The sequence below is a fragment of the Epinephelus fuscoguttatus genome, linkage group LG20, assembly GCF_011397635.1.
Source record: "Epinephelus fuscoguttatus linkage group LG20, E.fuscoguttatus.final_Chr_v1".
Taxonomy (NCBI): domain Eukaryota; kingdom Metazoa; phylum Chordata; class Actinopteri; order Perciformes; family Serranidae; genus Epinephelus; species Epinephelus fuscoguttatus.
In genome coordinates, this window is record NC_064771.1 from 5,995,151 (window position 1) to 6,007,699 (window position 12,549).

Sequence of the window (12,549 nt, forward strand, 5' to 3'; positions counted from 1 at the left end):
AGTAAAAATGACACTAACATATTAAAAATCAATCTATAAAATAAAATACGATAAAACCTAGAGATGAAAATAATGTAAAAAGCAGTGATTAAAACTTAAAAACTAAGGCCATAACATCACTCCATATTAAAAGCTATGCATATTCCCACTTTCAGACCAGACAGACATACACTGGGTGTTGTGTATACAGAATAGACAGAAGTAGCAGTAGTAAAACAGGGTATCTAGCATTAGTTTACACAAAAAAGGCACCAGAAGCCATTAACAAGTCTTCAGTTTAATTTAATTTTAAGTCTTACATATCCTCTCCTGCCTGATGTGGGCAGTTATGTTGGTTATACAACATTTTTGATGTCTGTCAGGACGTGTTTAAACTAAAAGACAAACAGTTGTAATAGTAGATTGCTCAGAGGAGCAGGGGGGAGTTTCAGCCAGAGCCATCAGACCTGTAGCAAACACTATCACTACTGCTAGCTACAGTAGCCTGGAAGCTCATTGCCTTATATTGGGTAAGTGATGATTTTAACAATACAGACCTAAATGAACTTAAAAACTTAGAACTTTAATCCATCCACTTTGCAAAGTCGCATTGATTTAATTATCTATATACTTTTGGGAAGTACTATATGTAATGTGATAATGAATAATTCTAGGCCATATTGTTCCTACTGGTTTTTATAATACTTTCATACTTTGGTCAGTATGATTTTGGAACAGGTATGACATTCTGTTCATTCTATGTGGTATTAAACAGCTCTTAAAACATCATAAATTCAATCTGGGGAACCTTGCAGAAACCTTACCTTAATAAATGCCAATTTAGAAAACCAGTTGCACAGTTTACAACCAAGAACCACAAATTAGCATTGCTACAAATTAGTATTAGGATTAGTAATAACATTAAGAAGTGTAAAGTAACAGTAAAGTAAGTAAGTAACCTTCTTTTACTTTTTTTTTTAATCTCATTTTTGAATGAAGTAATTCAGTCTCTGTAAATTGTAGTAACAACTGATCATTCTGTTTTTCAGGTATGCCCATGACAATGCCAAGCTATCCTATGGGTGAGTGCGGAAGTTTGTGTCACAAGGAATAAAACTTTTTGTGTCCTGTTAATATCCGTAATCCTTTTCATATCAGTTGGCAGAAAAAGAGACTATTGTTCAGTGTCTAATCTTTACTCCGTTGCCTCTGCTCAGGAATGCCAGTAAATCCTGCAATGCCCAGCTTTGGTGCAACTCCCATGATGCCAACCATGCCAGCCATGCCAGCCATGCCAACAATGCCAGGTATTCCAAGGCTGTAGCTCGAAATATTGGCCGTTGCCCCCAGAGCCTTTATCGTCTCCACACCTATAGCTGATGGGTTCTGAGATTGCAGCAAAAATAAATTCAAAATGCTTCATTGCTGAGGTTGAGAACAAAACAAGACACCGTAGTTACTGAATTCATCCACAACTGAAACTAAAAGTGAATTACTTGAAGTTGCAGATTGTAGAATCTTTTTCTTAAACAGCGCCCTCTTTGGCTGCAACCTGCTGTTGAGCAACTTTGCCGCTCACGTAACTGAATTTGAAGCTGTGATTAGATGTTTCTTGCTGAAATACACTTTGGGAGTCTTGTACAACTGTTTTTTTTAATTTATCTCTATCAAAGAACAGGATATTTTCTAACACAGGTGGTCTTTTGAATTGATGATTCAGTGACGTTTTTAGTGGCCAGTTTAACATTTATGAGGGAAGTTTTGATGGGAGAATTTGGATCTCAGAATTTCTAAAACCATAAATATGACCCTGTGTGTGCTAAGGGTCACACTGATTTTTTACGCACTTGATACAAAAACTATAGAGATCAGTGTGAAATAATACCATACACAATTTAGGAGGATTTGATGCAGTTTGATTGAGTTGTGATTTGAAGTTGCATCACTGAAACAACAACAATAATCTAATTTTCTTACCAGCCAATAATATATTGGGCATCTTGAGTCTGCATCAGAGAGATATTCAATTGACAACTAAATAAAACCAAAAACTTGAAAAGGTTTGATTATTAAAATTATCAATGATTATTTTGTAATCCAAGCCATGGAGTCAAATCTGCCAGGAGGTCTGGAGGCCCCATCCAGTTATATCATCTTTTCTATCATAAGCAAGTACAGCAACGTCAATGATTGACACCTTAGTGGGCTATCTGACAAATATAACATAGTAAAGACATAAATGTTAGCTGAATATGCCTTTGAGCACCATTGTTCAAGATTCAAAACTTTTATTTACTCATGTACAAGTGTACAAGGCTACTGGAATTCTTGTGCAAATTATGCAGGAACTGCAGGAAACTTAGCATTGACAGGTTACAGTGATGGTTCATTAATTAGTAGGGGTGGGGGATAATTATCATAATATTTTTGTGTGGCAATATCGTATCATCACACAGTGCTTTTTTTATTATATAAATTATTAATATGACAAATACAAATTAAACTTTAGGTAGCCAACTAGAATTATAATCAATTTCTTTTTTAGTACACTTCAGCCATTTTTTTTGCAGGTGCAAAAAAAATGGCTGAAGTGAGATGAACAGACTAAAAACTTTATCGTATTAGATGAAACAGCTGTTGACAAAGTTTTCCTCTGGGGAACAGTTGAAAAAGGTAATACATCATAATATATTTTACCGCAATAATCAGCATATGACGACATATTTAAAATCGCATCAGTATTGTACTTGTGTATTGTGATAATATTATATTGTTGATCTGTGATTCCCACCCCTGTTAGCACTCGCCACTCAGCCAGTTTTTTTATATGCCCCAAAATTTCTCTGACAGTATGTGGATTGTGTGTGTTGATTGTTATGTTGTGTCAGTTCCTTCATTACTGATTTAGATGTAGCTGACTTCTATGTGAAAAACAGTTTGTCATATTTATCCTTACACAGCCATGATGATGCCTCAGACTCCCATGGCTGACCCCATGCAGATGGCAGCATCACAGCAGGCCCTCATCAACCAACAGGCCTTTCTCATGGTAAGGACTAGCACTCTTAGCGCACTTCTGTTATAGTACAATGGTCAGTTTATTCATCCTGTATTTGCCCCTCCACCCATATTTCACTTTTCGAACTCCCTCTCCCACCTCCTCTCCAACTCTGTATTTTCCTGTCCTCTCTCTTCCTCCTCTTCAGGCCCAGCAGATGACCCTGCAGGCGATGAGTTTGTCCCAGCAGCAGACGCAGGAGCAGCAGAGGAAGCTGCAGGAGCAGGAGAAAAAGCAGGAAGAGGATAGGCAGCGGAGACGTCGTTTCGAGCCACGGCCCAAGGAACGCTCACCCTCCCCTTCCCCTTCCCCTCGATCTCCCTCACCCCCACCTGCTCGTCCCAAAGCATTGGCACCTAAACGCACCTCCAGCCGCAGACAGCCTGAGCCAGAGGTATTTCTGTTTTCAGTACTTTATCTTCATTCATCTTCTAACCGCTTCATCCTCTTGAGGCTCGCGGGGGGGCTGGAGCCTATCCCAGCTGACATCGGGCAAGAGGCAGGGTCCACCCTGGACAGGTCGCCAGACTATCGCAGGGCTTACTTTATATATTTTTGCAATGCATTCTGTTGCTGATTTTTTTTACATATTCTTATCTAACTATGCCTGATTATTTTTCACTTCTTTCTTTCATACATTTCTACAATACGTCCCTATTCATGCTCAAGTCCACACCCTCACATTTGTTTTTCGTTTTCTTCTGGTTGTACCCTTTAACATCTCCTCTGTTTAACCTGATACTGCAGTATCAGTGGATGTAACCTCAAGTTGTATGCTGATGATGTTACCTATTTTCTTGACAAAAGAAAATCTCAAGTGCTTTTTCCCAGAACTTTTCCCACTGTCTTCATCAACAAATTATTTTTCTTATTGTCATCAAATCCCATTAAAAAGACCAAAAGTAGTGATTTGCTTAAGTTTTTTTCTCACCAGTGCAATATGAAAATGTGGTGCAGAATACACAAAGTCAGCATGTGATGCACACAGGATTCATTGTGAATTATATGCATAGCTGTGTTTCATTTTCATCAAATAAATAAATAAGATAAAATAAAATAGTGCCCACTCCACAATATATAAACTAATCGGACCCCAAATCTGATGCTAATGCTAGCTGTTGTGGCTAGCCTCAATCTGTGACCAATATACAGTACAGGCCAAAAGTTTGGACACACCTTCTCATTCAATGCGTTTTCTTTATTTTCATGACTATTTACATTGTAGATTCTCACTGAAGGCATCAAAACTATGAATGAACACATGTGGAGTTATGTACTTAACAAAAAAAGGTGAAATAACTGAAAACATGTTTTATATTCTAGTTTCTTCAAAATAGCCACCCTTTGCTCTGATTACTGCTTTGCACATTCTTGGCATTCTCTCCATGAGCTTCAAGAGGTAGTCACCTGAAATGGTTTCCACTTCACAGGTGTGCCTTATCAGGGTTAATTAGTGGAATTTCTTGCTTTGGGACCATCAGCTGTGTTGTGCAGAAGTCAGGTTAATACACAGCCAACAGCCCCATTGGACAACTGTTAAAATTCATATTATGGCAAGAACCAATCAGCTAACTAAAGAAAAACGAGTGGCCATCATTACTTTAAGAAAGGAAGGTCAGTCAGTCCGGAAAATTGCAAAAACTTTAAATGTGTCCCCAAGTGGAGTCGCAAAAACCATCAAGCGCTACAACGAAACTGGCACACATGAGGACCGACCCAGGAAAGGAAGACCAAGAGTCACCTCTGCTTCTGAGGATAAGTTTATCCGAGTCACCAGCCTCAGAAATCGCAAGTTAACAGCAGCTCAGATCAGAGACCAGATGAATGCCACACAGAGTTCTAGCAGCAGACCCATCTCTAGAACAACTGTTAAGAGGAGACTGCGCGAATCAGGCCTTCATGGTCAAATAGCTGCTAGGAAACCACTGCTAAGGAGAGGCAACAAGCAGAAGAGATTTGTTTGGGCCAAGAAACACAGGGAATGGACATTAGACCAGTGGAAATCTGTGCTTTGGTCTGATGAGTCCAAATTTGAGATCTTTGGTTCCAACCGCTGTGTCTTTGTGAGACGCAGAAAAGGTGAACGGATGGATTCCACATGCCTGGTTCCCACTGTGAAGCATGGAGGAGGAGGTGTGATGGTGTGGGGGTGTTTTACTGGTGACACTGTTGGGGATTTATTCAAAATTGAAGGCACACTGAACCAGCATGGCTACCACAGCATCCTGCAGCAACATGCCATCCCATCCGGTTTGCGTTTAGTTGGACGATCATTTATTTTTCAACAGGACAATGACCCCAAACACACCTCCAGGCTGTGTAAGGGCTATTTGACCAAGAAGGAGAGTGATGGAGTGTTGCAGCAGATGACCTGGCCTCCACAGTCACCGGACCTGAACCCAATCGAGATGGTTTGGGGTGAGCTGGACCGCAGAGTGAAGGCAAAGGGGCCAACAAGTGCTAAACACCTCTGGGAACTCCTTCAAGACTGTTGGAAAACCATTTCAGGTGACTACCTCTTGAAGCTCATGAAGAGAATGCCAAGAGTGTGCAAAGCAGTAATCAGAGCAAATGGTGGCTATTTTGAAGAAACTAGAATATAAAACATGTTTTCAGTTATTTCACCTTTTTTTGTTAAGTACATAACTCCACATGTGTTCATTCATAGTTTTGATGCCTTCAGTGAGAATCTACAATGTAAATAGTCATGAAAATAAAGAAAACGCATTGAATGAGAAGGTGTGTCCAAACTTTTGGCCTGTACTGTATAATGTTAGCAAGTGCATATCTGCGACATTACCATCTACATCCTATCCCATTGTTGAGGTAGTTGTTACAATGTTTTTCGTACAATAGAGACCCTTTTACTGTTAGTAAACAGTATGACGTTTTTGGTGGGCGGGGCTTAGCTGGAGGCAAAATAGTTCTCCACTGACAAGTTCTGTTGGCTTGTTTTAGACAATGGAGGAAGATGATGCGAGTGGTGCATTCAGATATACTCATTCTGAGTGCCAGAGCGCACTCTGGCACAAACTGGACTGTTTGTAAATTCAGAGCGCTGTTGGAATGTACCGTTCAGTTCTCCAGAGCACCGCACTGTCAGTGGCAGCTCTCATCACTCTGTCTGGGCAGACGGAGCAGCAGAGCACCGAGGGGAGTGAATGTGTGATTAACTTAACCTTTGTTAATTCCTGTAGAAATAAAATGCTCCTTTTCTTGGACCAACAGGGCTCTCATTTTCATGTAATCTCAGCCTGAACTTATAAACGCACCGTGTCAGGTCACTCACTCTCTGGGACCATGAGTGTTACTTGAATAAGTAAACACTGACCAACGGGACCAGACTGGCCGACCCGTACGCTCTCACTCAGTGGATGGATGATTTGACAGGATTGTTGAAGGTGGGATGGCCGGCTTTATGGCTGATTACTAGGGCTGTCAAAAAAATTCTAAGTTTGAAATATATTCGAATATTTTTTATAAGTTCGAACCTAAATTTGATAATTCCAACATCATTAATAATTAATTAATACTATCAATAATGTTGCTTATCGGGGCGTTGATAGTGTAGTAGATAGTGCCGGCGCCCCATGTACAGAGGTGATGCCTCGCTGCAGCGGTTGCAGGTTGGACTCCGGCTTGCAAACCCTTTGCTGCATGTCAACCCCTACTCTCTCTCTCACCCCATTTCACTCTGTCCTGTTCATTAAAAGCAAAAAAGCCCAAAAAATAATCTTTAAAAAAAAAATAATGTTGTGTATCATGGCGAATCCTGTTCGGGTGGATGGAGAGGCGCCAACGGAGGAGCCCACTGCACCAACACCACCCACTGCGCTGTCCGCGATGTGTGACCTGTTCGGGGAGACATACAGGGAGAGTGTTGCACCTGCTGCAACAAGACAACATTTTAAACCTCCTGTGTAGCCTACAGCCCTGTGGTGGCGAGTCCTGTTTTGCCTCCAGCTAATAAAATGACGTTGTTGTGGCGTCGGCCCCAAAAGGGTCTATTGGGTGTTGAGAAACTGACTGTCCAAACATTTTATCACCCTTATGAATGCTCTGTTGTTTTTGGCTCTGAATATGAGATTTGTCGACAATACAGAAAGATGTAGAATACTGCACCTTTATCCTTTAATTCCCTAAATTTGGAGCACTGGTATCACTGGGTCTGGTTCCTCCTCATGTGGTCACATGTGTGCCCATATCCATTTCTTTTACAGCCAGAAAGAGAAGTGGACTTACCAGATCCAGATGACCTTCAGTCTTTCAGAGACAAGCAGGAATACTTCAGAAAGATTGGTGAGTGGCACTGGCAAACAACTAATATATTTAGTTTCTTCTTTTTTAAAATGAATTATCTTTTAAACTGTCTCTCATATTTCCACAAACCCCACTGATTCATCCCTTTCTTGTGTCTTTGACTTTGATGAAAACTGAAGAACACTGTATGCCATCCACCCATTGCTTAAAACTTTGAACACATATTGTGTTTCATGTAGTTATCCAGGAGACCTTCAACTACAGTGGCATGCAAAAGTTTGGGCACCCGGTCAAAATTTTGTTTACTGTGAATAGTTAAGTGAGTAGAAGATGAGCTGATCTCCAAAATGCATTAAGATGAAAGATGAAACATGCTTTTCAACATTTTAAGCAAGATTTGAGTATTATTTTTGTTTTGTACAATTTTAGATTAAAAAATGAAAGGAGCACCATGCAAACGTTTGGACACCCCAAGACATTTGAGCTCCCAGACAACTGTTACCAGGGTCTCAGACTGATTGGCATGATTAGCTTGTTAGGATTATGGCTTGCTCACAGTCATCATTAGGAAAGGCCAGGCGTATGGAGCTTTTTTTCTGTCTTTATTCAAGAGAGTGGTATATCAATTTGAGTGCATTATTTATTGATTTCAAGTTCAGATTTTGTAATATTGTCCCTCAAAACCCTGCCCTCGCACTCAAATAGCCTCTGCTTGCACTTAGATCTACTCTGTTTCTGCTCAAACTGTGTGCTCGCACTCAGATACAATGTTGCTTACACAGATTTCCTGCTCGAGCTTCCGCTCTTCTCCTACTGCTCAAGCTGCTTCTGTGCGTTTGTGGAATTTCTGCTCTTTCTGTCAAAATCCCCCAACCAATAGAACGCCAGGTTTATTGTTGACCAATGAAATGATTCCTGCCTCCTTGCGGGCGCGCTTGCTTTAGTTTTAGTGCGTCCCGTCTGGGCAGGTACTCTTTAACCGGTCATCCACTCCCGCCCTCCAGGGCTTTAAGTTCTTCCCTTGATCTGAAGGAAGTAATAACACCATTAGAATAAAAAAAATTTAAAAAAAACTTACTTGAGGTCCTTGACTTTGACGATATACCACTCTCTTGAATAAAGATAGGAAAAAAGCTCCATACAGGTGATGCAAATTTCAAAGCTTTATAAATGTTCTAACTCCTGAGACCTCGTCCCAACAATCAGCAACCATGGGCTCCTCTAAACAGCTGCCTAGCACTTTGAAAACTAAAATAACTGATGCCCACAAAGCAGGAATGGTAAATGGTAATGGTATAGCGCCTTTCTTGTCATTCGACCACTCAAAGTGCTTTTTACACTACGAGTCACATTCACCCATTCACACACACATTCAAGGTGCCACCTGCTACTCAGTTGGTAGTTGTTTCCTTAGTTTAAATGTAACCACAAAATTCAGTGTCAGAAGTTTTCAAAGGAACATCCAACAAGCCTGATGCTTTTTGGAAACAAGTCCTGTGGACTGATGAAGTCAAAATATAACTTTTTGGACACAGTGAGCAAAGGTATGTTTGCAGAAAAAAGGACACAGAAATTCATGAAAAGAACACCTGTCCAACTGTTAAACACGGGGGGGGGATCAATCATGCTTTGGGCTTGTGTTGCAGCCAGTGGCACGGGGAACATTTCACTGGTAGAGGGAAGAATGGATTCAGTTAAATTTCAGCAAATTCTAGAAGCAAACATCACCCTGTCTGTAAAAAAGCTGAAAATGAGGAGAGGATGGCTTCTACAACAGGACAATGATCCTAAACACACCTTGAAGTCCACAATAGGCTACCTCAAGAGGTGCACGCTGAAGGTTTTGCCATGGCCCTCACAGTCCCCTGACCTAAACATCATTGAAAATCTGTGGATAGACCTCAAAAGAGCAGTGCATGCATGACGGCCCAAGAATCTCACAGAACTAGAAGCCTTTTGCAGGAAGAACAGGTGAAAATCCCCCAAACAAGAACTGATAGGCTCTTAGCTGGTTTCAAAAAGTGTTTAGAAGCTGTGATACTTGCCAAAGGGGGCTCTACTACATACTGACCATGCAGGGTGCCCAAACTTTTGCTTCAGGACCTTTTCCTTTTTTGTTATTTTGAAACTGTAAAAGATTGAAATTAAAAAGTAAGTTTGCTTAAAATATTGACAATGTGTCATCTTCATCTTCATCTTCATGCCTTTTGGAAATCAATTCATCTTCTATTTACAAAACTACTCACAGCAAACAAAATTTTGACCAGGGATGCCCAAACTTTTGCATGCAACTGTAGATCTAGGCTAGTACTATGGTACTTTGTTCCACTATATCTAACTTAGTATAGAATATAAATGCAGCAGAGATTGGGCTATAAGCTTTCTCTCGTGAATGTGTTCAAATTAATACTGTAATGGCTCACTGACGTTTAAATGTTAAGCACTTTAAATCATCATGTTAATAATTATTTTCCAAGTCATGGGTTTCTTCATTCCACACCATCTCTCTGCCTGACTGTCCTCCAGGCTTTCAGCCCCAAGGTGGATCAAAACCCCAAATGCCTCATCCAGCCCCCTCCAGCCCACCTAGACAGCAGCAACGCTCCCCGCCATTACCCCCACCTACAGCACCTAAGCCTCCTGGTAAGAACATATAACAAGTTCAATGGACTAGATTATATTTTGTGGAATCTGAAGAGCTGCTAAAGAGCTGCTAAAGCCATCTCTCACCGGCGTGATACGAAAATGCGGCATGGGAACTGTGGGAAAATATTTAGAATTTTACATTTGTCAACTATGCACAGACAAAGAATGTCTAACATTACCTACACAATACATAAAGTAATCAGACCCCAGATTTGATGGTTACACTAGGCATAACGCCATTAGCTGTTAGCGTTAGGTGCAGTGTTAATTTTGACAGCTATTTTAGATTTAGTCTTAGTCTGGAGACAAAAATGCTCATTAGTTTTAGTCACATTTTAGTCATTTTTATCCTTCATAGTGTGAGTCTAGTTTTATACCACGGAAATTCAAAACCTTCTAGTCGATGAAATTCCACAACATTTTTGTCAACTTTTAAGTAACTTAAGTAATTATATTTTCTTTATGTTTTTCATCTTTAAACTAATCCAGTTAGGCTAATTCACGTATCAGAAATTAGAATCAAGGTGACAGGTTGTATAAGACTTTCATTTAGACAATTTTTTCAACAACTACCAATGATTTCTACACAATTACAAACTGTCATTTCTCCAGCAGTGTTTAACAGGTTTAAGTGGGAATCTATGACCACACACTTACTGAACATCATTTGAAAAGCTCAAAATCTCTCTATTTATGGTCTCAAAAACTTTGACACCAGAAATAACTAATCAGAGACAACTACGATTTGTGCCCAGGTTCATTGTGAACTCTGACATATCCATCTCACTGTTAAGAAGCAGAAAATAACTTAATTAAAGCCTGAATTCTTTCTTAATCTGCAACATGTTAGTCTGGAGGATTAAACTTGTGTCTTTTCACAGAGTTGGTGATTAAAATCAAACTTCCATCTCTGTCAGACAAAACTGCTCTGAGTACAGACTGTCTATTTGCAGCACAGCTACACTCACAGATAACTGAGCCTCCTACCTGCCTGTCAAACAGCATCAACCTAGAAACCTTCTCCTGTCCGCATATGAGTGGAGTTCTGTGGGGATCAGCTGTGAAGTCCAAAAGCTGGTGGCTGTTTGCTCTGCTGCCATTCAGCAGCTAACAAGCAGACCTAGCTGCTAACAGCCACCGCTGCAACTAACAAACTCCACAAATCCATTCAAAAGCTCCACCATCCATATTCAGACACACATGGCTAATACCTACTGCTGAATTACAGCTCACTACTCAAATCAACAGCTTATGCTGCTCTGGTGTGAGTGTTTTTGCAGGCTAACAAAACATCCTGGTGCAAAATATTTACTGAAGTTTACCAGCATTTGAAGATAATTACAGGCACAGCCTTTCGTGGCTTTCAATGTCTGATAGTTTACCACTAACATTTTCATCACGTCTCGTCCCGTCAACGAAAATTAAACATAGATTTCATCTTAGTTTTTATTATCAAAACTTACTTTTAGCTCGTCATTATCTCGTTTCTTTCATGGAAAAATTTTCATCATAGTTTTCATCAACGTAATCAACACTGTTGCTGTGTTTGTAGTATAATATTGGGTGTTGAGAAACCAAATTGATAGGATGTTCCCCCGTTTTGTCAGCAAGTTAGCTATGACCTGGAGGTATGACATCAGTTGGAACAAAAAAAATTTATTTGTAAAACATACATTTCCGCAGGGAAAAATCTGCTGAAGTTAAGGTCTGTTCGAATATTTTTTCCCCTACAAAAATGTTCTGCAGGGGTATACAAGCATTCATAAGAACCCACAAAATTAGTTTTTACAGGTGTGATTCAGGTGTGAGAGACACAAATTGGTTAGAACATGAATTGAATGAAGAACTTGAGATGTAGTTTCTGTCTCTCATCTTCCACAGTGAAGCGTCTCAACACCCCTCCTGCCAGAAAAGTGGAGCCCCCAAAACCAATACCTACTCCAACTCCTCTCACTGAGCCTAAGCCTGAACCCACCTCCAGCATTCGGGATATCATCAAACAGTTTAACAGCCGACCCCAACCAGAAGCCAAACCCTTTGAGCCTGTCAGGTCAGTTTCAGCGCTGCTTCCTAGTAGGTCTATGCACACTTCTCTAAATTTTAACAGAGTTTCATCTAATCTTAAAATCTGCTAGATCCTGCTTGGACACTGTTTCCCTCACAACTGTATGAATTCAAAATACTGAATGGGAGCCAACATCATGCTGTGGTTAAAGAAACACTGGAAGGGTGTAATATCTCTGACCTTTTGAACTATGTTGTCGTGTTATTGTGTAGCTGGTATGAGGGTATATCAAGCTCATAATTCATGACATTAAAAATGAGTTTTAAAGGACTACTTAACCCACAAAATGACCACTTCTATATCAGTTTCTCACCCTGTGTTATGTTGAATTTGTGAAGGAACATTTGTTTTTCTCACATGCTTCCATGTTGAGCAAAGAATCCAAAAACAGAGACAATTCATGATCAACTGAAGTAAAAGGGGACCAGATGTAACAACAGCCATTCTCGGAACCCATCGGCTGTATCTGGTGTCTGACTTCCGGCAGATGGCGATACAGACTCTGGGGGCAGACCCCCGATTTTTTGGCATTCTGGTTTGA

General features: G+C 40.3%; 1 protein-coding gene across 1 annotated transcript in view; it reads left to right on the forward strand.

Annotated features, from left to right (window-relative positions):
• The window catches only part of myo15b (myosin XVB), a 77,017-nt gene that overhangs the window by 39,634 nt on the left and 24,834 nt on the right, over window positions 1-12,549 (forward strand). The window contains exons 37-43 of the mRNA XM_049564338.1: window positions 1,029-1,061; window positions 1,197-1,286; window positions 2,940-3,028; window positions 3,186-3,431; window positions 7,258-7,336; window positions 9,824-9,940; window positions 11,825-11,993. Of these exons, the coding sequence (XP_049420295.1) occupies window positions 1,029-1,061; window positions 1,197-1,286; window positions 2,940-3,028; window positions 3,186-3,431; window positions 7,258-7,336; window positions 9,824-9,940; window positions 11,825-11,993 (823 nt within the window). The remainder of the gene's footprint in view (window positions 1-1,028; window positions 1,062-1,196; window positions 1,287-2,939; window positions 3,029-3,185; window positions 3,432-7,257; window positions 7,337-9,823; window positions 9,941-11,824; window positions 11,994-12,549) is intronic.